This window comes from Oryctolagus cuniculus, chromosome 4 (genome assembly GCF_051225735.1).
Source record: "Oryctolagus cuniculus isolate XC-2025 breed Fujian yellow rabbit chromosome 4, ASM5122573v1, whole genome shotgun sequence".
NCBI lineage: Eukaryota > Metazoa > Chordata > Mammalia > Lagomorpha > Leporidae > Oryctolagus > Oryctolagus cuniculus.
In genome coordinates this window covers 10638853-10666587 of record NC_142870.1, presented here as the reverse complement: position 1 = coordinate 10666587, position 27735 = coordinate 10638853, and the positions used below count along the sequence as shown (strand labels likewise).

Sequence of the window (27735 nt, the reverse complement as noted above, 5' to 3'; positions counted from 1 at the left end):
ACGTGGCCCAACTCTGTCCCTAAAAGGGCCCAACAACTCTGGAGGAATCCGGGAACCCAGTACCGGCCATCCTCTGTCACCCAGAGGACAACCCTCCACTGAGATAATCCCAGTCTGGCTGGAGAATCACCGTTGGGAGTTCGGAGCCTGTAGATGGAGGATTTAAGCCCGGACAGAGGGAGAATGAATTGGCTGCCTCCCCCAGCTCCCGCCTGGTTACAGGGTTCATACTTTTCTTACAGAGAGAGTGCATGCGCTGAGTCAGGTTTAACCAAGATAGGGTTGTCAATCACACTAAAAATCAAGAATCTGAGAGCGAGGAAGCTTCGCCACATCTGGTCCCTCCTCACTCCCAATTCAGCTCCTGCACGCTCAGAGATAGAACATGGCTCGCCTCGGCGAGGGGCTATTGCGCCTGCGCATGGACTGGCCCCGGGGCCGACTGCGCCTGCGCGCTGAGCGGTGCATTTCGGGACGCGTAGTTTTCCGGCGGGACTGTGAGAGTCGTGGTTTGTGCACCGACCCCCAGACCCGGGGCTCCGCGGCACGGAGGTGTAAGTGTGGGCCACCGGGTCGGTGACGGAAGCCTGACTCGAAAGCCGAAAGCCCTGGGGCACAGGGAGATCTGGCTGCCGGCCCTGTGTTCGCGTTTCCCTTCCGGGATGAGCGCCAGCGGGTGTCCGGCCTCCGGTCCCCACCCGCGCACGTCCACCTCTGGTCTGGCCGCCCAGGCGCTGCGAAGCTCGCGGACCCGCGCGTCCAGGGTGGCGCGCGCTCCCGGGGGAGGGGGTGCCCAGGGCTGGTTCGGGACAGATGGGCGAGCGGGGGAAGCTGTGACAGTCCCTGGCCCTGGTCCTCGGGTCTGAGTGAGCAGGTGTCGGGGGCCGAACACTTGTGGAGGGGAACAGGGTCTGGCCCCCTGTGCCCAAGGCGCTGAGGCCCAGAGGCGGGGGGTCCCGCGCTCGCCTTGGCCCCAGCTTTGCCCCTCAGGGCGTGGGGTTCCAGCGGGTACAGGGGGCTGAACTGCAGAAGCCACCGAGATGGGGGCACCCAAAGCCCCCGCCGTCGCTCCTCGACCGCCCATCAGCGGTGGGGGTGGGAGCCGGCCCCACCGGGGTGGCGTGGGCTGGTTTTGTTTAAAGTCTGAGTCCAGGAGGAAGAGGGAGGGCCACGTGATGCCCAGGGTTCCCCCGGGAGCCCCCTGCCCGGACCTCCCCCCGCCACAAATGGCCGGGAGCAGTAAAGGAAGAGACCAGACCTGGATTAGCTTCCTTTGGGAAGTTCGGACAAAGGACATGGGCTGTTTAGTGGCTGGAATGAGAGAGATAGGCTGAGCTGGCTAGATGCGCCCAAAAGGAAGCGTCGCTGTGGACAGTGCGTCGTCCCTACTGCTTTCATTGGCAAAACCAATGCAAACGCGTAGGGTTTTTGTTTCCAGGAAAAACTGGCAAAGGAGAAAATACCAGTATTTGCAGCTGCATCTAAGCCGTTTGCTGCTTCTGAGGCCAAAGCGCAGAGACTGCGGGTAGTTCCAGAGGGGGTTAGAATTCCCAGCTGCCCCTGGGTTTTGCGCCCCTCAAAGTTGTTTCTGTCTCCGTGGCTTCTGCAGGTCAGCCCTCAGGGCCCCCGGCTGCCGCTTGTTTCAATGTTGCATCAGAGGTGCATTTGATAGAGTTGCAAATGGCTTGCTGGTATTTTTAGCTGTCTGAGTTCTCCTTTGCCACAGGCCTGCAGAGTGCTTGCAAATGGCTGACTTGGGTCCCGGGATTGGAGGGAGGTGGGAAAGTTGTAACTCAGAGGCCTTGGGTGGGAATGACGGAGCTGCTCTCCCTCCTGTCTCCCACCCTCACCCCACCCCTCCTGGTGTTGTGGCAGATCGGGTGGAAGGTTGGGGGTTCCAGAGCTGTAGAATTGTCTTGGGGTTCTGATTTGAAAAAGGAGAGCGCTTGGGTTCAGAGGGTTGATGATGTACCCCGGGGCCCTGTGCTCGGCCGTGGGTGCCACCAGGAGTAGAGCGTGGCCTCCAGGTTGGGGTTCTCTGTTCCACGCATTGCTCTCCGGCAATGACTGCTCTTGTCTTGGCTGCCGTTGTTTATGACTTTCAACTTGACACGGCCACCAGCCGAAGGAGAGAGGTTTATTGTTACAGTAGCGGTTGCCTTTTATCTCTGCTTTCTGTGTGCTCATGTAGGGCATAGTGTTTTACAGTGCACCCTCTGGAGGAGAATGGACAGATGGGAGTTGAGGCTTAGGGAGGCCAAGTGCCTGTCCAGGGTCACTCTGCTCGCGGCCGCAGTGTGACTGCCAGAGGGCAGAATAGCAATGCACGTTTTCATTTGTTTCCAGCTGCAGGCTTTTTGCATCTGTTTGTTGTCCTTAAGTTTGGGAATCAATATATATATATTTTTGACAGGCAGAGTTAGACAGTGAGAGAGAGAGAGAGAGAGAGAAAGGTCTTCCTTCCGTTGGTTCACCCCCAAAATGGCCGCTACGGCTGGCGCACTGCGACCATCACATTGCGCCGATCCGAAGCCAGGAGCCAGGTGCTTCCTCCTGGTCTCCCATGCAGGTGCAGGGCCCAAGCACTTGGGCCATCCTCCACTGCACTCCCGGGCCACAGCAGAGAGCTGGCCTGGAAGAGGAGCAACTGGGACAGAATCCAGTGCCCTGACTGGGACTAGAACCTGGGATGCCGGTGCCACAGGCCAAGGATTAGCCTAGTGAGCCGCGGCGCTGGCCGGAATCAATATTTTTTATACCAGTGGGTATGTCATCAGGTCTTAGAAAATTTGTACGGAATCAAACTCCTCTGCTGTATTTGTACGTGACTCAGTTAAAGCAGGGATTGTGAAAGTAAAATTTACATTTTTTTAAATCATGGACTTTAAAATTGACATAATGTGAACAAATTTCTGTATTTCATCTATACAGGTTTTAAGAGCATAATGATACTCCCCGCCCTATCCTCCCTCCCACCCACGGTCCATCCCCCCGCCTCCTTCCTTTCCTATTTTTTCTTCTAATTTGTACAGTGATATACTCTCAATTTATCTTATGATCACAAGCTTAACCCTCCACAAATATAGAATTCAACAAGTAGTAAGTAGAAAAACCGCTGTTCCTCAAGACTATAGACAAAGGTTGAATACAATCATCTCAAAAAGCCTGAAACATTTCTAAAATATGCAACATGGCTAATCCCTCCGATTACTGGAGATGACTTGGGAGTGGAAATCCTAGAGACAGGTTGTAACAGGTAGGGTCGGATTTCTCCACTGCGGATCAGAATCCGCTGCTACTTAAGAGAAGCGAGTCATTTCTACCCAAGGGTAGTGAGCACCTTCAGTCACCGCTACCCATTTAAACAGATTTGCTGCTGAAGTTGTTAGCATTAGCTTATCTGCCTTTTATCGTGGGGAAAAGCGGCCTATCTTGTGCCAACTGCCAGCTTGTTTGCAAGCTGTTATGGTCTTGGATAGAGAAGCGTGAACTTTTTCAATCTAGATGCTTTTATAGTTGAAAAGTTCTCGAAAACATCCTCCTGAAGTTCATCTTATCCCCATGGTAAGGGCCCGCGACATTTTCTGCTGCTTTTCTTGATTCTAAATTCATTAAAAGAAAACTTTTCCTGTGATTTTTTTTTACTGCAAAGCTAGAGAGGCACTCTTAGCATACAATGGTACTTCAAAAAGTATGTGGGAGATGGAATTGGAAGTCATATTTGGATCCAAAAATTTTTGGAATCTCTGCATAATCTTTTTTTTCTTCAGACACATTTTCCATGAACTTTTCGAAGGCCCCTAAAGGTCAGGCTCCGAGGCAGACTTCGTGGGTTTGCATCGCAGTCCTGCCTGAGAGCCCGGGTGCTTGACTTAAACTTAGCTTCTCCACCTCTGAAGTGGACATAAGAAACCACACCTGCTGGGACAGTTGCGAGGGCTGAGTCCGTGCACCCAGGCTCCGGAGCGCGGGCCGGCACAGTAGGGTTCAGCTACGGTTGCTGTGCCGTGAGGCACTGACCTTCAGAACAAGACCTTGGGGTTGACACGGCCTTTCTTCACTCACAGATGGGACCAAGGCCCTGAGAGGGAAGTCGCAGTCCTTCAGCCAGAGCTCCGTCTGCTGCCCCTGGGGTATGTGTCGTAGTCTAACAGTAGTGAGGCGGGGGGGCTCTGGGGCAAGGTCTGTGCCCCCACGGGGTCCCTGCCTTGTCACTCCGCGCCCCACCTCCCACTGGCTCTCCCTTGGGTCCAAGAGGGGATTCCACCTATCCGTTGCTTTCTTTGGACAGTTGTACCCCCCTGTCATTTACTCCTTTCCCTCCAGAAAACGTTTAAAAACCAAGATTAACTCAGTTGCTACTCAGGAGACCTGGGAAACCAAACAACGCCCCTCCCTAAACCAGCCCGTTCCAGGGCACGAGGGGGCTGGAGGGACAGCTTTTGGTCTCAGGCTCTTGGGTCCACAGATGGAGTGAATGGGAGCCCGTGGCCCCTTGGAGTGGCAAGGCCACCTGTGCTGGGGGCTGCGGGGTGTGCTGAGGGGTGCTTTCCACTCCACAAAGCCAGGCGAGTCCCAGCCACCCCCGGCCGTCTGCTCCCCCCAGGCCCAAGGTTGCCTCATTCAGGAAGTTCGCCCGCCTCTGAAGAGCTTGCTGTCTCTGCTCACACGTCTGCTCCCAGCGCTGCCCTGGAAGCCACGAACTGACCCTGTTTTGTTTTGTTTTTTTTTTTTTTTTTCATTCCAGCTCCCTTACCTCATGTGCTTGTGTGGGGGCCCTGCCTTGGTCAGGAGTGCGTTCACTGTTGGCCCACCATGAACTGGAAGGTGAGGAGAGTTATAAACGGTTACCACTTGGGTTTTGCTTTTCTTCTGATTGTAAAAATGGGACATACATAGGCTGACTACAAGAAAAAAAAGTGAAATGACAGCAGAATGACATTTCATGCATTAACATTCATGTTAAAACATAAATGTGCATTTATTCTCGACTTCTGGAAGAAGGCCAGGCCTTTACTTTGAGTATGCGTCCACTAACTCAGATTTGCCCCACTTGAAAAACACAGGCCTTTAAAGCTTGTCCTACGGTTGTGCATTTGTTTTTTTGAAGGTCGATGTAGTGGACTGAATGTCTGTACCCTGCTCACGTCCATACGGTGCAACCCTGGATGGGGGTGGAACTTGTGGGAGGTGAGGTCACGAAGGCCGAGCCCTGTGAATGGGATTAGTGCCCGAGCAGAGGGGACCCCGGAGGGCTCTCACCTGCTTTCTGCTTTCTGAGGATCCACTGAGTCAGTGGCTGGAACCTGGAGGAGAGCCCCTGCCAGAACCGAGCTGTGCTCACTCTGATCTTGGACTGCAGTGAGAACGCACGCCTGTTGTAGCTAAGTGGCCCTGTGCATGGTGCCTTGTGATAAACTGAGATCTTGTGGAGCAGGCTACGCAGAAAATCTTCCCAGGTTTCTGTGCTTTTCTTCTCTGTTTTTTTGTTTAATTTTAAAAATGGACTTAAAAAGCAGAGGGAGAGAGCAAGGAGCATTTACTGCCATCCTCTTGTTCACTCGCCAGATGCCCACATAGCTGGGGGTGGGCCAGGCCGAAGCCAGGAGCCCAGGACCCTCTTGGGGTCTCCCAAGTGGGTGGCAGGGACCCAGCTGCTTGAGCCGTCAGCTGCTGCTTCCTGGGGTCTGCAGGAGCCGGGAGCTGGAGTTAGCAGGGGAGCCAGGACTTGAACTCAGCCACCTGGAGATGGGCTGCGGCACTTTAACCCTTACTCCAGATACGCGCCCCTTCTCTCACCTTTCACAGTTGTCAACAGCTTTGCTTTTTCTAAATCAAACTTGAGTCTTTGAAAAAGCATTCACTTAGTTTGTGTGGGAATAACCTAAACTTTTTCTTTACACATCATGTTTCTTAAATGTCATTTTATTTTTTTAAAAGATTTATTTATTTATTTTGAAAGGCAGAGTTACAGAGAGCCAGAGGCAGAGAGAGAGAGAGAGATAAGTTTTATTTTTTTGACAGGCAGAGTGGACAGTGAGAGAGAGAGAGAGACAGAGAGAAAGGTCTTCCTTTTGCCGTTGGTTCACCCTCCAATGGCTGCCGCGGCCGGCGTGCTGCAGGCGGCGCACCGCGCTGATCCGATGGCAGGAGCCAGGTACTTATCCTGGTCTCCCATGGGGTGCAGGGCCCAAGCACTTGGGCCATCCTCCACTGCACTCCCCGGCCACAGCAGAGAGCTGGCCTGGAAGAGGGGCAACCGGGACAGAATCCGGCGCCCCGACAGGGACTAGAACCCGGTGTGCCGGCGCCGCAAGGCGGAGGATTAGCCTAGTGAGCCGCGGCGCCGGCCAGTGTGTTTATTTTCAAACGTAGGATCCTGGGATTCGTTCAGTTGCTGGAAGCATTGGCTTGTTTGCGACCTCCAGGGCTTGGAAGGCTGTGGGAGCAGGAGGGGAGCGCACAGGCTGGCCTCTGCCTCCCCAGCTCTGTGGGTCCTGAGCCCGGGGGCCCTGCAGGAGGCCAGGGTTCTCCTCTCCAGAAGCGCTGGCTGAAGTGGAGGAAGTGGAATGAGGACTCTGGGAAGGGCTGAAGAGGCAGGAGGGTTTGTTTAGTGTGCGTGGGGGCCGGAGCTCACAGTGGAGAGCTGAGGAGGAGAGAGGGGGTGGAGATGCCAGGCGGAGTGGGTGGGGGCTGGGAAGGACTTTACCTGCCGCAGTGGCTAAGTCGGTGGGGCGAGAGGCGGTGACTGGCACCAGAGGCCTTGTCAACAAGCTCTAGGCGTTGCGTTCAGCGCTCCAAGGCGGTGGCACAGTCACCTTGAGGACCAGTTCCAGCGTGGACTGCCCGCCTCGCCCCCAGTTCTGGTGGTGTTGGTCTGGCAGGGGGCCCGAGTGAGCGTTTCTAACAGGTTCACCGCTGCTGCTGCTGCTGCCCTAGCGGAGGCGTGGGCGGCTGTTGCTGCCTCATCGTGCGGTGGGCCTGGCACACCAGGCCTGCTTGCGAGGAAGGGAGTCGGTTTCTATGTCGGGGGCAAATTCTGCCCAGGCCTTCCTGGCTCCAGGCAGCCACAGCGCCCTGGCTCCCGGGGGCAGCCTCACATTTAGCACGGGCCCCTTCCACGTGGCATCGGAAAGGAACGTTCGCTCCTCCGGCCGGCTGGGAGAGCCCCGGGAGATTGCAGGAGTTATAGAGCACCCCACCCAGCCCCCCTGGCTGGCAGGGACCACAGTCAGCGCCACCCTGTGGTTAGGAACAAGTACGGCCTCGTCATTTAAAAAATTAGCCACTGCCATTTCACAGGGATTGGGATTTTATTTTTAAAAATCAGGGTAGAGACAGTCCAGTTGAGAGAGAGGAAGGGTTTGTTAGGAAGAAATTAGAGGAAGAGAGTTAGCACAGTGGGATCTCAGTACCCTGCAGAGCGCCAGCCAAGGGGCCCCGAGCTCTTCAGGTCAGCCCACGAGTGTCCTTGAGCCCTGGTTCCCTCCCTGCACCTGCCTCTCAGTCCTGAAACTGCCTCCTCCCTCTGCCACCTGTGACGGGAGAGCGGCTTCCGAAACCACTCGGCTGGGTTTGTCCCGTGATGGCTTCCGTTTCAACGGGGTGTCTGCCTGCTGCTTGAGATACATGTGCCTGCGCCACTGTGGCGAAGTGTGTGAGGTCACGGAGAACCATGGGCCGTCACACAGGCCCGGTCATCGCGGGAGCCGGGGCTCGGCCAGGCGGGGTGCGGGGCAGGGAGTCAGACCTTCCCCTGCCTGGGATGTGAGCCTGCAGGGTAGTCCAAGTAGAGGATCGTTATGGGGGGGGGGGGTAGCCATCATCCCAGGGAGGGAGAGCCAGGAAATCAGTAGTCTAAGCTGCTTGTTTATCAGCCTGAAAAGTTACAGCTTTACTGTATAGCTTTTTTAGTCTTCTATACTTTCCATAAAGTGATATTGTGTTTTACTTATTTTTTATTGTTAAAATGACTTCGTGATTACCAAACTTAACCCAGTTACCAAGCAGTCATGTGTTCTTGCTGTTTTATTTAAATTAAAACAGAGTGGAGTCCCGCTGGTCCCGGGGCACCGTTGTCTCCCCATGTAGCTGTATGTCGCCAGCCGCATTTCAGAGGCACGGAGTCCGGGTGCCTTTGGTCAGTTCAGTCAACCGCCCAGCTGTCGTGTGTTTGCGTAACTTAACGGTGAAACGGAGGAGGGTTGTGTGAGCCTCGTGTGTATCGTGCAGTTATGCACTGGGGGATCACACAGTCGGTGGCGGGCCCCAGAGGCGCTGTCGCCAGGGATGTTGTAACCACGCGGAAGCACGCTCTGTGACGTGTGCCCCATGAAATCACTAGGGAGGCAGAAGCTCAGGAATGTCCAGGTCACGCGAGTGGCAGTACAGAGGCGGAACCCAGGCTTCCCGGCCCAGCTCCTCCCTCGCGCTGGCCCGTGACGCTTCGTCAGGAGCAGGGGAGAGAGTGGGCCCTGGCAGCCCGCGTCGGAGCAGCTGGGCTCCTTTCCTGGTGGCAGCTCTTGACTCTGCATGCTGACAGTGCAGACTCAGGGAGGCAGCGGACGGAAAGTTCCCCCTGCCCGGAACATAGCAGGCAGCGGGTCACAGGGCCCTTGAGAATGCAACAGCGCTGGTGGACTAGCACGTAACTGCTGACGATGTGGAAGACCAGGATTGAGTTCTTGGCTCCTGGCTGTGGCTTCAGCCTGGCCCCAAATATTGTGGACATTTGGGGAGGGAACCAACAAATGGAAACCTCCTCTGTCTGTCTCTGCCTCTCAAATAAATAAATAATGGAATAAAAAGCAGCAGGGGGCTTGGGTGAGCAGCCAGTCCCCTGGGTACTACATCTGTAGCTGACCGGGGTTCCTCTCCTCTCTGTGAGGCCAGTAGCAAGGGACTGAAGAAGGACGGAGCTGTAACAGCACTGCTGGTGACGGGTGACCCGGCCCAGGGACCTTGTCTGCTTGGTCTCCTGTGCAACCCCAGAACCCAGCCTCGTGCCTGCTATACAGTAGGCGCTCAGTAAATATTTGCCAGGCGAGGGAACATTAAAGAGGCATGCCGTATCACCGACGGAGCGACTGGAGCGGTTTCTGTTCTCTCTAAGGTTCTCGAGCACGTGCCCCTCCTGCTGTATATCTTGGCAGCCAAAACGTTGATTCTCTGCCTGGCGTTTGCTGGGGTGAAAGTATACCAGAGGAAGAGGCTGGAAGCAAAGCAGCAGAGGCTGGAGGCTGAGAAGAGGAAGCCATCAGAGAAGAAGGATGACTGAAGGGAGGCCGCAGGGACTCAGGCTTTGCAGGTGCACCGGGTTGGACGCGCGGGGGCGGCCTGACCGTGGGAGTGCTGGGAATTCCGCGTCCCTCCGTCTGAAGGGCTGCATGAGGGCACACGGCCCCACCCGGCCTTCGCAGAGCAGCCCTGTGTGGGGCAGAGTGTGCAGCTCCTGGTCCTCGGTCCTGCCTGCCCTGACCCCGCCGTGGCTCCTCGCAGGTGTCGGGTCCCAGGACTCTAGAGGGTGTAACCACAGCTGTGGCCTTTCTCCCCGGAGGAGCACCTGCAGTTGTGTCTCAGCTCGGAGACCTGGGAGGGGAAGGAGGAAGTGAGGAGGAAGTGAGGAGTCCGTGTCATCTGAAACCTCGAGGTTAAGAAGAGACCCTGTTATCTTCGAGAGTGTGGCTCCCTGACATGGTGTGTCAGTCCTGTCCCAGTCTGTCCCGAACCCGCTCAGTCCCCTGCACACTGCCGGTGCTCCTGCAGGCCCTTCTGGGTGACAGTAGACTCACACCCCTCACTCTTGGTGCTCCGTGCCCCTGTCACCATCACTGTGCACATAGGAGGGTCCAGGAGATGGTGTGGGGTTCCATGCAGGAAGCTGGCACTAAGCCTGTCACAGATAACATATGACGAGGAGCAGCCCGGGTCCAGGAGATGGCGTGGGGTTCTGTGCAGGGAGCTGGTGTTAAGCCTGTCACAGATTGAACACAGGATGATGAGCAGCCTCCTTGATTCTGGTGTGTCGGTCCAGTGTTTCCATTTATCTTGTTGACTGTGTGCTTCTCTGAAACACAGCAGATTCCAATATGGTGGCAGGAGAGTCTGGGTCTGTGGTTCCAAAACCTGGCAAAGGACCATAGTTGTCAGGGGTGCTGGTTGACAACACAGCCTTCCAGGCCCAGCCGTGGGCAGTCTGTTAGGCTGTGGTTGGGTCTGGGCATCTGCTCTTCTGAAAGTTCCGGAGGCGAGGGTGGGCATTTGGCACAGTAGTTAAGATGCTGCTTAGGATGCCCAAGTCACCTATCAGACCGCCTGGGTCCAAGTCCCAGCTCCGCTCCCGATTCTAGCTTCCTGCTAACGCACAGGAGGCAGCACGTGATGGCCCAAGTACTGGAGTGTCTGCCACCCACGTGGGAGACTTGGATGGAGATCCAGGCTCTGGGCTTCACCCTGCCCCAGCCTCAGCTCTTGTGAGCATTTGGGGAGGAATCCAGTGAGTGGAAACCTCTCTCTCTGTCTCTCTCCCCCTCCCTTCCTCCCTCCCTTCCTCCCTCCCTCCCTTCCTCTCACCTTCCTTCCCTCCCTCCTTCCCTCCTTCCCTCCCTCTCTCTCTCTCTCTCTTCCATTTTCTCCCTCCCCCCCCCCCCCCCGCATTAGCAGGAAGCTGGATCAGAATTGGAGCAGCTGGGACTCAAACCATCACTCTTACAGGATGCCAGTGTCACAGGGGGTGGTTTCTCCTGCTGCACCACAACACCAGCCCCTCTGCCTTTCAAATAAAATGAAAATTTAAGAACAAAAATCCCAGAAGTGATTGTTCTGTGGTCCTCACAGCAGGTCACTGTGGGACCCCCAGGGCTGGGTGACTTCCAAAGCCCGCCCGTCTGGCACTGCGTGCTTCGGTCAGTAGGGACTCCCTCCCAGCGATGCCAGCCTTGTTGGTGTTGGAGACATGCAGCGATGCTTACTGAGTGCTTCCTCCATGCCAGGCATTTTGCTAAGCTTTGCATACACACTGTCTTACTCAGTCCTCTGCCAGCTCTCTGAGGTATGTTCCAGTGGACGAGTGGCTCACGCTGCGTGTGGTGCAAATCAGAACCAGGATCCGCACCCAGGCCAGACACATGCGGCCACTGTGCCCAGCCCTGGGCTGTGCCGCTTCCCCAGTGTGTGAGTGAGCTCGCAGAAGCGCGCACTTCTCTCTCTGCTGCACCCCCTGGCATCCGCCCACCACTAGCTGGTCATCCGTGGGCTGTAGCCTTTTGCCCGCAGAGTTCCTGCATCAAAGCTGTGTCGTTTTTTCTTTTAAGCTATATTATTGACTAACAAACACTCAGGGTAGGAATTAGGATGGGAGAGGGGGCACTTAGAAATTACAGAGGGTGACGGAGGCCATTTTAATTGAAGTGCTGTTGGCTGCATGTATATATCCCAGGCAGAGTCAGTGTTTTGTGTTTTAAGCTGAGAAGAAGGGAAGACTGGATGTGGGCCGTAAGTGCTTGTTCCCTGCCACAGGCAACCGCAGACACGTGTCATAATTAAGGGATGGAGGCTTGACTGCGCGGATCCATCTTCTTGTGTGTGGTGGCGGCTGATCAGGGATGGGAGCCTTGTTTTAAACAGAAGCAGTTTTCAGACAGAAGGGAAATTGTGAGGCCAAGAATACCATCACTAATAGAAAAAGTTCGGTGGTTTCCGCTTTAAGTCTGAGTGACTGGACGCGAAGGTTAACGCTGAGCAGGTGAAAGCCTGGCTCCTGTTTCATCAAAGTTTCCTTCTTACCCCTTTGGTCTTCCTTTCTAGCGTGCTGTGTCGCTCAGCTTGAACGGATTCCAGCCGAGAAGCAGAAGAAGGACGTTCAATCACGTGTCAGAGGATGGCTGCCAGCCCACACCTGCAGCTTTAAATAATGCGGACTTTTATACGCTCTTAAAAAGGAGCTAGTATTTTGTTTACTAAATAAAGTACCTTCGTAACAGGGGCGTCTCTGGTCTTTGGACGGATCTAAGCGAGTGTGTCTTGCCCTGCCATGGTCTGCTTACTGCTTACTGCTGTAACAGCACGCGTGACCCGGTGACTTACAAAGAAAGGTGGTGTAGTTTGGCTCACAGTGGTGGAAGTGGGAAAGTGCAAGACTAGGCATCTGGGTCTGGTGAGGGCCACGTGCTGCTTCCACTCGTGGCGGGGAAAGGGAAGGAGAGGTGGGCGTGTGCAGAGTGAAACAAGAGGGCGGCCTTGCTCTGTCACAACTGCTGTCACGAGACGTACCCACTCCCAGGAGAAGGGCACTGAGCCCTCTTGACCTTAATCACCTTTGAAAGGGCCCACCCACTCCCACTGCCGATCCCTGGGAACCCACTTTCAACGTGAGTTTTGGAGTAGACCAATCATATTCAAGCAATAACGTAACGTCTCTCCTCACCCTTCTCCTCACCCAGCCCTTCCTAGCTGTGGGGCCCAGGTAGTAGGTCCATGTCCACTGAAGTTGGTCCACACACGTAGCATCTGCGGGACACATGGGATCCTAAGCAGTGGAAGCCAGAGCCACTCCCCTCCCCCACCCCTGCAGCCCTCCCCCACTTTCCTACAAGTGTGTGTGTGTTTTCATTGTTGGGGAAGAGAGAGGCTGTACGCTCAGCCAGGGGCTGTGCATGAGAGCTGGCTTCCCAGCTCAGCCGGGAGGGCCCTCAGAGGGAGGAATTGCAGGATGAGAGCCGTTGACCGCATGCGCACCAAGTCTGGGCAGAGCTCGCTCCGTGGACTCCCGCCCCGAGAGAACACGGGGAGGCATACGTTGTGCTTTTCTGAACAGTCTGCTTGCTGAGTTCACTGGTCTGGGATGCGGCGGGGCATGCCGGGAGACTGTCAGGTGTGTGAGGGCAGCGGGGAGAGTCTCAGAACCTGGCAGTTTGGGTTCTCTGTTAAAATAAGATTGGTAGGGCAGGCACGCGATCTGGCCGTGTAGAGGCTGCTGCTTGGGAGCCCCAGGTCCGTGTTGGGTTGCCTGGATTTGAGTTTGACTCTGTTCCAGATTCCAGCTTCCTGCTGATGTGCACATGGGGGTTGGGGGTGGGGTGGGGGCAGCAGATGATGACTCGAGTACTTGGGTCCCTGCCACCCACGTGGGAGACTGGGGTTGTGTTCTTGTGCCCACCTCAGCCCGTCCGGGTTGCAGGCATTCGGGAGTTGAGCCAGCAGATGGAAGCACGTCCTCTTTCTCTGTCTCTGTCTCTCAAATAAAAATAAATATAAGGAAGCAGTTCTGTCCTGTCACTTTTCTCAAGTTACCAGAGTGGGTGGGGAGTCAGGAAGTAGTAACCAGGGCTTTAAATATGGGGGAGTGCTTGGTCTCATTGCCGATGGCCACACGGCAAGTTTCTAACAGATGTCTGGCCTACACTGGCCCAGGCTGGTAGGTCCTTGCGGTTTCCATGTGAGGAGTAAAGGATTAAATATTTCTGTGTCTGCGGGATGCTGTGAATCACGATCTAGGAAGAGGAAGGAATATAGGACCAAAGTCAAAGCACAGAGTAGACCCTGCTCTGGGATGGATGTGATTTGCCCCCCAAGGTTTCAGGTACTAGAAGCTGGGTCCCCAGTGTGGTGATGTGAGGGAGGTGGTGGAGCCTGTAAGAGGCGGAGCTTAGTGCACAGGAAGTGGGGAAGTGGGAGTGCCGCCCTTCAAAGGATCCAGAGGAGTGGGAGGAGCCACCTGAAGCCTGCCTCCTCTTCCTGTCTGTCATGGGCGCTCCCTCCCCACTGTGATGCTGTCCACCACGAGGCCCTCCCCAGTGCAGCTGTCATGTCCAGGGACTTCACCCCCAAACTGTGAGCTCAATACACCTCTTTTCTTTGTATGTTACCCAGCCTCAAGTATTCGGTTATAGGAACAGAACCAAGACAGACCGGCCCCTACCAGCTACAGATTTCAAAATAGTTCAGTTCTTACCTCAGTCCCTGGAGAGGGCTGGGCCTCCCACCCACCCCCACCCCACCTTTGCCTGGGAGCCCCACTGTGGCCTGGGGTCCTGCTGGAGCATGAACAGATGAGCAGAGCAGAGGTGCAAGACCCTTGCATTCCATGGGCTGCTGGGCCTCCTGCGTGCTCTGATGTCTGAGCCCACGCTAGGGGCTGGGTCTGCCTGCCGCTGCTCTTAGGATCAGGCACTGCTCCCAGTGCACCAGCCAGCACACCCACTGCTCTGGGCACCCCCACTCCTGGGCTGCGTTCCAGATCCACTGCACAGACGTGTGGGAGAGAGCCGGGGAGTTTGGGATTTGAATGTCCCCAGGGGAGTCTCGCCAGGCAGGCCTGGGCCCTTCTTTGCTTGAAACCCTGGGTGGAGGGGGATGGGCCAGCAGCAGAGGGAGGGTGAGCAGCAGGGGATTGAGCCCTCCGTTTCCAAGCACTTTCTGTTACAACAGCCCCTGGAGGGCGAGCTTTGCATCGTGCCCATTGCACAGATCAGCAAAGTGGGGCACAGAGAGGTAAGTCTCCTTTTCTAAGGCTCCCCAGCTAGAGGGAAGGAGAGACAGGAGTTAGACCCCCCGTGGTCCACCTCAGGGGTCTGCATGTTCCCTGCTGTGCTGTGGGGTCCGAGTTACTAAAGGGGGCCCATATGTGGGGTGTGTGTGTGTATGTGAGAGAGAGAGGGAGAGGGAGAGGGAGAGAGAGGCATCTACAGAGGCAGGAGACAAAGTTCTCAGCCACGTGTCTTTTTTAAAAAGTTTTATTTATTCATTTTAAAGTCAAAGTGATACATAGAGAGGGATAGACAGAGAGAGAGAGGCCTTTCTCCACTGGATCACTCCCCAGATGGCCACACTGGCCATGGCTGGGCGAGGCCAAAGCCAGGAGCCAGGAGCCTGGAGCCTCCTCTAGGTCTCCCACGTGGGTACAGGGGCCCAAACACCTGGACCATCTTCCACTGCTTTCCCAGGCCATTAGCAGGGAGCTGGACTGAAAACAGCAGCTGGGACACAAACCAGTGCCCATTTGGGATGCCAGCATCAAAGGGGGCAGCTTTGCCTGCTACACTACAGCGCCGGCACCAGCTGTTTGTCTTCTGTGGCAATAGCAAAACACTGGAGACTGGCTTTATCAAAAGAGGAGTTTAATTTAGCTTACAGCTGTGGAAGCCAAAAGTCCAAGATCAGGGGCCTTGTGCTGCGACAATGGCAGATGTCATGTAGCGGGAGGGGCGTCAAGGGGAGGTGCTGGCATATAGCATCCTACTCTTACTGGCACTAATCCAGCCCCACAACTAGTACTAGTTCAGTTCTACTGGTACTAATCCGGTCCTGCAACTAGTAATCCAGTCCTACAACTAGTACTAACTTAGTCCCACAACTTGGATTAATCCAATCCCACAACTGGTTCTAATCCAGTCCCACAACTAGTACTGATCCAATCCCACTAGTTCTAATCCAGCCCATATGGGATGCCAGCGCCACAGGTGGAGGCTTAACCTGCTACACCACAGCCCTAGCTCCTACAACCTCCCTTTCTCTCTCTTCTCTCTCTCTCTCTCTCTCTCTCTCTCTCTCTCTCTCTCTCTCACACACACACACACACACACACGCACACACACCCCACTCACATACCCTATGTCCAGTGTTGAAACAAAGATAAGCTGTTTAGTTTCGTTCCAGTCACATTGGCTTGTGAGTGCAGGTGCAATTCCTGAATAGTAGGGTGGGGGCGCCACCTGGGGACAAGGAAGCAGAACAACAGGGAACAGCCGACTGGTGAGGGCCGGGCTACTTTCTGAGCGGGTCAGACAGAGGGACTTCTTTCCTTCTGTTTGCAGGAAAAACTGGTTGGTTTGGAGCTTGCTGTGTATGCATTGGACAGGAAACCCCATGCAGAGGCTTAAACCTCAAAGTCTTGTTTATTGCTTGAGGGTTGGGGTGGAGACCGGATCTGATTGCGGTGGCCGGGAGGTAGGCCCAGAGGTGGGGGGAAGGGGGCTGCCTGCAGAAGGTGGTTCTTTGGAGAACGTGGGCTATTCACAGCCAGCTTCGGCCGGCCTCCCTCTTGCTGCCTCCTGGCTCGCCACGTGACGGTTCCTCTGCACCTGCTCAGCCACGGCCAGCTTCCACCAGACGCCAGACTAATGGGGCTGTCCTGTCCTGAACTGTGAACTCCAGACTGCAAACCACAAAGGGGTGGTGTCCCTCCCTAGAAGCGCCTCTGGGGGATTTAAAAGTAACAAGCAGGTGCCTGATGCAGGGCTCCACCTGCTTCCCAAAAGTTCCAATTTGGGGAGGGGGTGTTTAGCATGAGTGACTCCATTTTGGTTCAGTCTGCTCTGTTGGGGCCTCGTGCAAGAGCGCGGTCTAAACAGCAGCCTTGCTTGGCTTTTGTTTCACACGGGGTCGGCCGTGGGCATGGTACACATGGCATTCTGCCTGGGGCTGGCTTTCCTCTCTGTCCCCCTCTGTCCTACGATGAATCCCCCACTCCTCCTCTGTCCATAACACAGCAGCACCGCCCCTGAGCCCTCGCTGCCCAGAGGCCCCGTCCACACCTCGGTGTGCAGGCTCACTGGCACACACTGCCGGCTGCGTGGGGGGTCTGCGATGCTTGGTGAGGGTGTGGCTGGTAACTGCACAGGAAGGGGAGCCAGCAGCCGAGACCGTGAGTGGTCTGCGTCTCCATACTGGTAGAATCCTCTCTTCAATCTGGCCCTGTTGCCACCCAGAATCAAAGACCACAGTTCCCAGACCAAGTCAGCTAACCAGATTTAAGGGAAGAGTTATGCTGGAACTCCATGGAAGTCTCCTTCAAAGGGAGGGGATGAAACATTCTCTCTCTCTCTCTCTCTCTCATTCTCTATTTTTAAAGATTTGTTTATTTATTTATTTGAAAGGTAGAGTTACAGAGAGACAGAGAGAGAGAATCTTCCATCTGCTGGTTCACTCCCCAAATGGCCGAAACAGCTGCAGCTGGGCCAGGCTAAAGCCAGGAGCCAGGAGCTTCACCTGAGTTTCCCATGTGGCTGCAGGGGCCCAGGCACTTGGGCCGTCTTCTGCTGCTTTCCCAGGCGCATTAGCAAGAGGCTGGATGGGAAGTGGAGCAGCCAGGACACAAACCAGCAGCCATATGGGCTGCCAGCACTGCAGGCCATGGCTTAACCCATGGTGCCACAACACCAGCTCCTTTCCTCCCTCTCTCCATCTTTGCTATCTGGGATGTTCATGTAATGGCTTGTTCAGCAGCCCTTTTGGACCAGGAAGGCACTGTGAAGCCTGAACCAAGTCTAGGATAATGGAGCTAAACAGACAGGGCCCTGGGCTCCTGCTGTCCAGGAGTGCATCCTGTCACCCCCAACCTGCTGCCCTGGCACACCTGGCATTTTAGGGGGTGGGTGTGGTGAGCCTTCTATTTGTGGCCATTTCTGTGGAGCTGCCTGGAGACGGCCTCGGGGCTTCCCAGTAGGCAGACCTGGGTTCTGGTCCCAGCCCTGCCATCACTAGTAGTGCGTGTGTCTGGTGAGTTAGTCACCGGCCTCATCTCAATTTCCATTGTAAGCCGAGCTTGCTGACCGCTGCCCTGCTCCCAGGCAATTGGCTCTCTGCACCCAGTGAGGTCAATGGAAGAATGGCACGCACAACGCAGAGCAATCACGAGTGGAAGGACTGTGACCCATGGGTGGGCCACGCCCCCGGCTGGCGCAGGTGGGGCATGCCACCCCTCCCATGGGCTTGAGCTCCATCTGTGTCTTCCCCTCGTGGCTCAGTCTGGGGGCAGTGCCATTCTCTAGCACGTCACCTCCCTGGGCCACCGGAAGAAAGAGGGCCTCCCTCCCTCCTTCCCTCTCTCCCTTCCTTCCTTCCTTCCTTCCTTCCTTCCTTCCTTCCTTCCTTCCTTCCTTCCTTCCTTCCTTCCTTCCTGTTTACTTGAAAGGCAGTGAGAGAGAGAGAGCGAGCTTCCATCATTCCCCAAATGGCCACAACAGCCAGGTTGAAGCCAGGAACCTAGAATTCCATCCAGGTCTCGTCCGCTGGTGGCAGGGCCCCAGTATTTGGGCCTTCCTCTGCTGCTTTCCCCGGCTCATTAGCAGGGAGCCAGATTGGAAGTAGAGCAGCTGGGACTAGAACCAGTGCTCACATACGGGATGCCAGCCTCGCGCAGGCAGTGGCTTAACCTGCTGTGCCCCGCCACCTGCCACACACATGGTGTATTTCATCCCTGCCATCCATGTGGGAGACCTGGATGGAGTTCCTGGCTCCTGACTTTAGCCTGGCCCAGCCCTGGCTGTTGAGGCCTTTTGAGGAGTGAACCAGTGGATGAAAGATCTCTTTCTCTCTTTGTCCTCCTCCCTGCCACTCTGCCTCTCAGATCAATAAAATAAAGTTTTTTTTTAAAAAAAACAAGCAAAAAAAGAGTCTGATGCCCTAGTGATGTCCCAACTCTCTGCACTTTCCTGATATGGCTGCTTGAAGATTGCACACGCTCTGGCTGGTCGAGAGGCGGCTGCGAATACAGGGCATGAAATGGGTCCCTGGATTGGAGTCTTCGCTCTTCCAAATAAGAGCGACTCACATGATCTGCCTCAGTCTTTCCCATCTGTAAAATGGAGACCACAGGTCCTACAGCACTGGGTGTTATGAGGACTAACTGAGTTACGCCTCTGTGGCTATAAGTGCTTGTTCCTCCTGAACCCCAAGTGGGTGTGTAGTAAGTGTGATGTGCGGGCAAAACCCGCTCACATCCCAAGACTCCTGTGCACCTGTGCCCGCACTGTGACAACACATTGAAGTGACCAAGGATGCTTGAAGCTCCGTGCTTACTCTCAAGGAACTGAGATCCTAAAACACGTGAGATAGGGCAGAAGAGCACCCCAGGGTGTTTACTACAGTCTGAGTTGTCTCGCCGGGTTCACTGGAAAGCGCCATGTTTCAGTCGGCTGAGCCAGCTTACGTGGCACCCGTGGTTGACTGAATAACGGTCCCCAGAGGTACCCAGGTCCCACCCCCTGGGACCTGGGTGAATGTGATTTTATATGGGAAAAGAAGAATCATTTCGGACACGATCAAGTTGAGTATTTTGAAATGTGATGGGATTCTTGATCACCCTGGTGGTCGCAAGCGTCGTTATAAGAGGGAGGAAGAGGGGAGGAAGTGATGCCGCCCCAAACCAAAGAGCTTGCTGGGAGAGTCAGAGAGCAGTTCCCCCCAGCGCCTCCAGGGGGAGCACCACAGCCAACCCCCGATCTTGCCCCTGGGAACTGAGGACTGGCTTCAGCCTCCAAGAAACAAGAACTCCAGAACGAGGACCTGCTGCTCCAAGCCGCGAAGTCTCTGGTAATCTGCCGCAGCAGCCACAGGAAGGGAAGGCAGAGCCAGGGCCATCTACAGCAGCCGGTACTCCTGGTGCTGAGCGGGCGGTTCACGCCCAGGTGAGATGCACACCAGGAATCCTGCAGCAATGACAGCATGCTGCATCCTACTCACTGAGGAGCACAGAGCACCCAGTCTCCCCCGACCGAGTCTGTCTGAATAGAAAGTTCTGGAAGGAAAGTCCAGATGATGATGCTGGTGTCTGCCTTTGGCTGTTAGGACCCTGTCTGCACAGTCCAGTCTGTCAAGAGTTGGGTAGAGCCTGCACTGCGGCTCACTAGGCTAATCCTCCGCCTGTGGCGCCGGCACACTGGGTTCTAGTCCCGGTCGGGGCGCCGGGTTCTGTCCTGGTCGCTCCTCTTCCAGGCCAGCTCTCTGCTGTGGCCCAGGAGTGCAGTGGAGGATGGCCCAAGTGCTTGGGCCCTGCACCCGCTTGGGAGACCAGGAGAAGCACCTGGCTCCTGGCTTCGGATCGGCGCAGCGCGCCAGCCTTAGTGGCCATTTGGGGGGTGAACCAACGGAAGGAAGACCTTTCTCTCTGTCTCTCACTGCCTAACTCTGCCTGTCCAAAAAAAAAAAAGAGTTGGGTAGAAATTTGGGTGTTGTGAGGATTATGTTATTTAAAGAAGCTTTATTTTTAAAATAAATATCCATTGATTGATTGATTTGAAAGGCAGAGAGCAAGAAGGAGAGACAAGTGTTGGGGCTGGTTGAGCCTGAAGTCAGGGTCCCAGAGCCCATTGAGCTCTCCCGTGTGGGTGTCGGGAACCCAGGTCCTTGGATCACCTGCTGTTGTTTTCCCAGGACGCTGGGTAGCAGAGTAGCCAGGGCTGGGACCGGCGGCTCTGATATGGGGGGCCAGGGTGGCACGTGGCAGCTTAGCCCGCTGAGCCACAGGGTCACAGCAAAGCTGATCAAAAACTACAGCGTTCCCACACATCCCCTCCCCACCAGCCTCCCTCACTGCCAATATCTTAAGTTATTTTTTCCACACCTCCGAATGATGACTTGTAATTGCAAAGCCATGCCTAACATACAGAAGCCAGAGCCAGTGTGTGACACGCTTAACAGGCACCAGCCCTTTTGCTCTGAGAGTGCAAAGGTCCAACACAAATCCCTGCAGCCGATGCCAGCAGCGGCCCTAGCTTGCATAGGGCGTGGAGCGGCGGCAGGCGGCACAAGGGGCTCCCTGGCCTCTGCTTGGGGTTCTTGGAAGGCGGGGCTCTGCAGGTCCCCTTCCTGCCATCTGCTGTCCCAAGTTGCCCTTGAACCCGTCACTGACAGCTCCCTGGGCCCCTTATAGGAGCGCCAGCTTGTCTTGGAGGGTTTGTCTGGATGCCTGGTGCTCTCTCGCCACCTCGTCACTGACGCCAAGTGCAGGAGAATGAGTAGGAGAGCGTCGGGCTTGGCCTGTGACCAGGCGCTGTCTCTTCTTGACGGCAGTGGCTCCCTTGGGGTCAGTCTGGCGGGCTGAAACTCATGGACACACCGCTGAATTTTAACTTTTTCTGTGTGGGCACTAAAATTTCGTTTTTCTTCTCAGACCTAGTCTTTTATTTTTTTAAAGATTTATTTATTTATTTATTTGAAAGGCAGAGTTACAGAGAGGCAGAGAGAGAGAGAGAGAGAGCGAGCGAGAGAGAGAGCGCGCGCCTTCCATATGCTGGTTCGCTCCTCAAATGGCCACAACGGCTGGAGCTGGGCTACTCCAAAGCCAGGAGCCAGGAGCTTCTTCCAGGTCTCCCACATGGGTGCTGGGTGCTTGGGCCATCCTCCGCTGCTTTCCCGGGTGCATTAGCAGGGAGCTGGATTGGAAGCGGAGCAGAAAGGACTTGAGCCATCACTTCCATATGGGATGGTGGCGTGACAAGAGCAGCTTAACCTGCTGCACCATGACGCCTGCCCGGGACCTAGGTTTGCCCACACAGCCATTCAGTCTGCTCACCCTTGCTCCTCACCATCCTCGTGTAGACTGGGTTAGCCCTGCTCCTCTTGTTGACATAGCCCACCCAGTCTTCAGCACGGCCTTAATGAGATCCAAGACCCCTATTTTACCAAGAAGCTTTAATGAAACCTCAGGTAGATTCCAAGTACCTTGTTGACATCCTGAGGCCCCTCCCCGTCCTCACAGCATCCCTGCGAGGTCCCTATTGCGGTACCTTTGGTGGCAGTGGCTCAGAACGGAGCCCGACAAGGTTAGCGGTAAGGACCATGCGTGGAGCAGGGTCTCGCTGCTTGCTGGGGGAATCACCCTTGGGAATATTTCCCCAGGTAGTAGTTTTCCCACCTCCGTACTTTGGTAGTTAGTGTTTTCCATTTGCTTGGGCTCATCCTTTCGATCCCTTTGCTGATTAAGTCACTGAACAGTATATACTGGTAAGAATAGACATGGTCATTGGACTCCAGACAAAACTCTTTCCTGTTATTGATGATGAACCATTTCAGAGAAGACCAGGCTGAGTCCAGAGGGTTCAGGTAATTGTAAGGAGAGGGCAGAGAGAGCAGCTCATGGCCACAGGACTTGGCCACGTTGGGGCAACAAGCGATGCTCGTTAGGTGGCTGGCTTTGGGCACGTGAGTCTGAACCTCGGCGTCTCTGCTGCCCTGTGGCCTCAGCTCATCCTGCTGCCTTCTCTCTTTGACCACGATGGCACACTTCCCATAGGCCTTCTTCAGCATGTCACAGAACTCAAAGAAGACGCTGTCTTCCTGTTTGACACACAGCTCGTCTCTCAGGAACATCCGGTACCTCCAGGGCACCCAGCCTTGACCGCCACCGGCATGCACAATGCACCAAGTCGGAGTTTGCATGAAGTAACCGTCGCTGAAGTCTTCGCCAGTGACCAGGCTTTCCGGAATATCAGTCTCCCCAAAGTACACAGTCCTAAATCCATCGCACTGCAGCAGCCGCAGGGCTTTCAGATACTGGAGACACTGCTTCCTCCTGATGCTATCAAACGGGCTCCTGGCGATGATGGTTTTTAAAAGAGGGTTTGCAAAGTGGCGCATGGTGGCGTCTCCAGCGTGTTTGAAGGCTCACATGTCTCCTTCTGGGGAGAGATGGCGGGTGTGGGATGATGACCTCATAAAGGGCTTTCTTGCAGTGAGCCAGTGCCATAGATACCCTCAGATTTCAAAGCACCATGCAATGCAAGCTCGGGACAGCTCCCTGCGGCCGATGTGGGGAATCTGGGGGTGGCCAGCTCTGGAGCGGATGCACCAGCCCATCAGGAAAGTGCTTCCAATTTTATAGATCCGGGAACAATGACACTTTCCTTCCGTCTCCGGCAGCCTCTGCGACTTCCTTCGTCTGTATTTTCTTAAAATTCTTTTTTTAAAAAGATTTATTTATTAATTTATTTGAAAGTCAGAGATACACAGGGAGAAGGAGATGCAGAGAGAGAGAGAGAGAGGGAGAGAGAGTCTTCCATCTGATGGTTCACTCCCCAGTTGGCCGCAACGGCTGATCTGAAGGCAGGAGCCAGGAGCCTCCTCCTGGTCTCCCATGCAGGTGCGGGGACCCAAGGACTTTGGCCATCTTCTACTGCTTTCCCAGGCCATAGCAGGGAGCTGGATTGGAAGTGGAGCAGCCAGGACTTGAACCGGCACCCATATGGGATGCCGGCACTGCAGGCAGTGGCTCTACCTACTATGCCACAGTGCTGGCCCATCTTAAAATTCTTAGAGCCCCTTAATCAGAGCTACAGATGTTTTAGAAATGTGCATACGAAGACACGGACAGAGTGCTCCGTTGCTTTGCTCTACTGTTGAGAAAAGATGTGGGTCCCCATCCCCCATCCCGGGGTCTCCTTGGAGCTCGACTTCAGACAGACAGCCATCGTAGAAAAGTCAGCGTGTGTCACCGGGTCACCACGCAGGCCTCACCAAAGGCCAGGGCCCAGCTCTGGGGGATGATTGGCTCCTGGTCACTTTCTCTTAGATTTTTTTTTTTTTTTTTTTTTTTTTTTTAGTGGTAGAAACCATTTTTCAGACCGAGTTAGATGTGGATGCCGGGCACATAGAACGGAAGAATGGCCACTGTAGTGCAGTGGGGTGGTGGTCCTAGCATCCCCTGCTCACCCACTCCCTCCCTCCCCCATGGCCTGGCGTGCCAGTGGGCAGTGCCGTGTCCTGAACCCCTATCCTTGCCTTTCTCATCCAGTGTTCCAGTGCAGGCATGAGAAACGTGCCCAGCAGTGTAGAGGAACATGCAAAGGAAGCCTCTATACACGCATGCGTAAATATGATGTGTACGTGTATTTGCTTACAGTTTCATTTAGATTAAATAAAATAAGCCAAACACTAATTTTAAAAGCTTCCTTATAGGCCGGCGCCGCGGCTCACTAGGCTAATCCTCCGCCTGTGGCGCCGGCACACCGGGTTCTAGTCCCGGTCGGGGCACCGGATTCTGTCCCGGTTGCCCCTCTTCCAGGTCAGCTCTCTGCTGTGGCCAGGGAGTGCAGTGGAGGATGGCCTGAGTGCTTGGACCCTGCACCTGCATGGGAGACCAGGAGAAGCACCTGGCTCCTGGCTTCGGATCAGCACTGGCTGCAGCGCGCCGGCCGTGGCGGCCATGGGAGGGTGAACCAACAGCAAAAGGAAGACCTTTCTCTCTGTCTCTCTCTCTCACTGTCCACTCTGCCTGTCAAAAAATAAAAAAAAAAAAAAAAGCTTCCTTGTAAGAAGAGAGAGAATGGGGGGGGGGGGCTGGGGTAGTATGGGTGCGAGAGGCAAGAACCAAGAACTCTAGACTTCTCTGAATGTAGTTTGTTTTAGAGTTTGAACTCAGAAAAATGTAGACATTTTTCATGTGAAAAAGAAAATTAGCAGAAAAATAAAATGATCTCTCAAAAATACAAGCAAGGGCTGGCCACAGCAGGTGGAGGCACCGTTTGTGACACGGGCACCCTATACTGGAGCGCCAGTTTGAGTCCTTGGTGCTCTGCTTCCAATCCAGCTTCCTGATAATGAGCCTGGGGAGGCAGTGGACAACAGTCCAAGAGCTTGGGCCCCTGCTACCCACGTGGGAGACCCGGATGGCGTTCCCGGCTCCTGGTTTCCTCTTTGCCCAAACCTGGCCATTGTGGTCATCTGGGGAGTGAGCCAGCAGATGGAAGAGCCTCTCTCTCTCTCTCTGACACTGTGCATTTCAAGTCAATACATCTTTTTTAAAAAGTACAAACAAGGCAGGAACCAACGAGCACAGCTGGTTATTGTGTCAGTAACAAAATTGCAGAGACGTGAATTTATTTCAAACAACCTACAACTCAGGCTTTCACATGTATATTCCCTAGAGACTCTGAGGACAAAGAAAAACACAGGAACCCTTACTGTTACCAATAATATTGGTATCATTATTTTGAAACTCATGTCCATTTTATGATAAAGGAAATTACTTACGACAAGTATGTTAATATTGCTAGTAGCCAAGATTTTCAGTGTAAAATGCAAATATAAAGGATTTGAAGATATCCGTGTGCATAAATGGTTTAGTTTTCTCTTTTTAAAAATGACCTATTTCATACCTTGGACTGCTGAAAACATCTAGAAACACCCACAACCCAAGGGTGATGCAGACTCCTCCCCCAGACCACGCTGTTGGACTGGCATTTCCCACTAAGGGAGCTGGGGCTCCTTTGGTTCTGGATCTGGGAAGGGGAGGAGAGGAGAGGAGCTCAAGGCAAAGACCCCTGATCCCACCAGAGGCCCCACGAGCCAATGAGAAGGGACCCCTGTTGGCCAGAGATGGAAGCGTTTGAGGGGCAACAAATAAATACATAGTGACCGTAATCACCCATGCAGAACCAATGTACAAAAGTCTGTGGGTCCATCATGATCTAAACAAACTGTATCAAAGAAGCAATCACTAATTGCCTTTGGAAGACACTGTCGCTTTACCAATTAAGAAATAGGAGGAGCAAACGCTTATTTGCCTTTCTTCTCGTGGATTCGATGTCAGAGCAGAAAATGCCAGAATGGAGCGTCCAAGCCAATGGCAGGTCAAGGTGGGGGACATGCAGGTGACCCGCTGGGCCATGGAGTGGAGCAGAGGAGGTCGGGGCAGTGGGGCCGTGTGCAGAGGCCCTGGCACAGACCAAGGCAGGGCCGAATCTCATGCCCAGGCCTCTGCAGCTCGCGTTCCGTCGAATACTAGGAATAGTATACGTGAAGTCCCAGGGTGAGGATGACCGAGGTGGCGTGCCCGAGCTGCCTGCATGGGGCTCAAAGGGCTGCTGTCATTGCTAACAAGCAAGTGACTTGGGAGAGAAATAGAAAAGTCGTAGGACAGAAGAGCAAGAAACCAGAGCAAACCATGGGATGGAGGCCGTGTGGGCCCTGGAGGAAATGCCTGGAGCTGGGAGAGCGGTGAAGAGCCGCCGGTTTCTCAGCTGAGACAAATCCTCCAGGGTGGTTCCCCTGCTCACCCTTCAAGGCCTGGCACAGGAAGGGTGAGCTGCTGGCCAGGAGTCTGGCCAGAACAAACTCATAGTGAGATTCTCGAAGATTCTCCTGGCCTGCCCGGGCACTTCCTGGTAAAAATTCAGGTTGAGCAAAGAACGCTGACAAGTCCACTGGGTGATTGGGTTCCTCCTTGGTCCCCCAGGGGATGCCTGATGGCCCCAGGCTGTCTCAGGAAGAACCCACTGGGACACTTACCTTCCTACCCATGATGTTCCTCGCAGAAATTTCCCATCCACAGGTGCCCTCCCCTGATGCTTGCTATGCATCCCCCTTGCCCACGCTGTATTCAGAGTTCCATTCCGTGTCTGCACTGCACAGAGCCCACTCAGAGGCCCCATGCCTACCCCTCTATGCTCCCTTTGCATAAAGCCTTCCTTCCGGTGCTTTCCAAGTGCCCTTGAGTGACCTTGCGCTAGTGTGAGAACACAGCTGAGGGTCTTTTCAGAAGTGCTCACCGTCGGCAAACCAGAAGGCTTCGTTCTCCGTGGAGGGGGTGCACGGGCTGAGCTCAGATACAAAGATGTGGCTGCAGTGGCTGTGAGAGAGGAAGGGCATTTGAGAGGGAGGCACTGGGCAGCCTCTGTGCTTACATGAGGTCACACACTTCCGGTCTGCTACACGCTCTGCTCGTTAAGCCTCTTGAGACCTGTGTGGGGTGAGGCGACTTCCTGGTATTTTAGTTTAGTGTTAGGAGCTCCAGTGCCTTGGGCTTCTACGTAAAGAAATTGACCCTCAGTGTAGACGGTAAAAGAAAACTCGAGCTTAACCAATAAGAAAACACCAAACTGACCCCTAACTGTCCACTTGAACCCATCCACTACTTGGCCCTGACTTTCGACGATTCCACTAGGATTCTCTGTTGGTGATGGGGCAGGAGTGATGGGCGCTTCACCGGAACCACCCTTGGGGTTGTATTGGAATTTGGGTCTCTTCCCTGGCCAGCGATTAGGTGGTCTGAGCCTCTCTCCCCATGCTGGACCGTGGCAGTGAGCACCGCTCCAGGGAGCCCCACAGTCCAGAGGGGTTGGCACTGAAGCCCTACTGTGTGCTGTGCTGCTCAGCTGTGACGCGGGACAGCGCCAGGGTGTTCAGGGCACGCCCGCCTGTGACATTTGCACGGTCAGTCGGTCAGTCGAAGGAGCATTTGTGCTTCCTAGAACGCCTTCTAAAAGCTCCCCCTCGTGGCCCCTCGGGGGAGCACGGAGCCCCGGCCCTCTGCTCCTGCTCAGCTCCCGCTCCCATGAACGCCTTAATAACCTCACTAAACCCCTCCATCTCCAGCGCCAGGAGGGCCGCAGCGGGTGGGCCATGGGGAAGGGAGGGGTTTGTCAGGGCTGAATTCAAACAGCCCTTTCCACTCGCTCTGCAGTTAGAACCGCAGGGCGTGTGTGTGGTCAACAGGGCCCAGGCAGCCCAGGCAGGGCCGCTGCTGGCACTTGTTCCTTTAACCGGGTTTCAGCCTGGACACACAAGTGCAGATACACATCCAGAAACAGACGCTGGCTTTGAACACCAAACCAAAGCCGTCCCACTCTGTGTTTTGTTCTGCAGCTTGCTTTGTGAACCTAATGATAGCTCAGGGACATTTTTCCAAGGTCACCAATGCTGAATGACCTCATTCTTTGGAGAAGTTAACTTGTATTCCATTGCGTGGGGATGGCACAAGTCATTTGACGGATCTCCGATTCAGATATTTCAAGGCCTTTGTTATTACAGGCAGGGCTGTGACACACACCTCACACACATGGGACATGTGTGTACAGATATGGGACATGTGGACAGACATGGGACATGTGTGTAAAGACATGGGACGTGTGTGTCAATATGCCCTTATATACACGCGCAGGGAAATAGAGGTGTGGAAAGCCACACCCGAGGCTACTATTTGCCTGCAACAAGTTGTCGATGTGGGTTTCTTAAGTCTTT

General features: G+C 54.7%; 2 protein-coding genes across 4 annotated transcripts; one reads left to right on the top strand and one right to left on the bottom strand.

Moving 5' to 3' along the window:
• Positions 1-491: 491 nt before the first annotated feature.
• On the top strand, positions 492-11980 carry SMIM11 (small integral membrane protein 11). 3 transcript variants are annotated; one of them, XM_008274943.5, is made up of 5 exons: positions 492-554; positions 4068-4133; positions 4748-4827; positions 9113-9307; positions 11806-11980. In XM_008274943.5, exons 3-4 carry the CDS (start codon positions 4816-4818, stop codon positions 9275-9277), a joined length of 177 nt encoding a protein of 58 aa, XP_008273165.1. In that variant the 5' UTR covers positions 492-554; positions 4068-4133; positions 4748-4815; the 3' UTR covers positions 9278-9307; positions 11806-11980. The 3 variants fall into 3 exon arrangements, with proteins under 3 accessions (XP_008273165.1, XP_089186710.1, XP_002721334.1); XM_089330584.1 differs by having other exon boundaries at positions 9499-11980; XM_002721288.6 differs by lacking the exon at positions 4068-4133.
• Positions 10860-26215, bottom strand: C4H21orf140 (chromosome 4 C21orf140 homolog). Its single transcript, XM_089330583.1, has one exon. The coding sequence runs from the start codon at positions 22354-22356 to the stop codon at positions 21595-21597; it is 762 nt and encodes a 253-aa protein (XP_089186709.1). The 5' UTR covers positions 22357-26215; the 3' UTR covers positions 10860-21594.
• Positions 26216-27735: the final 1520 nt, after the last annotated feature.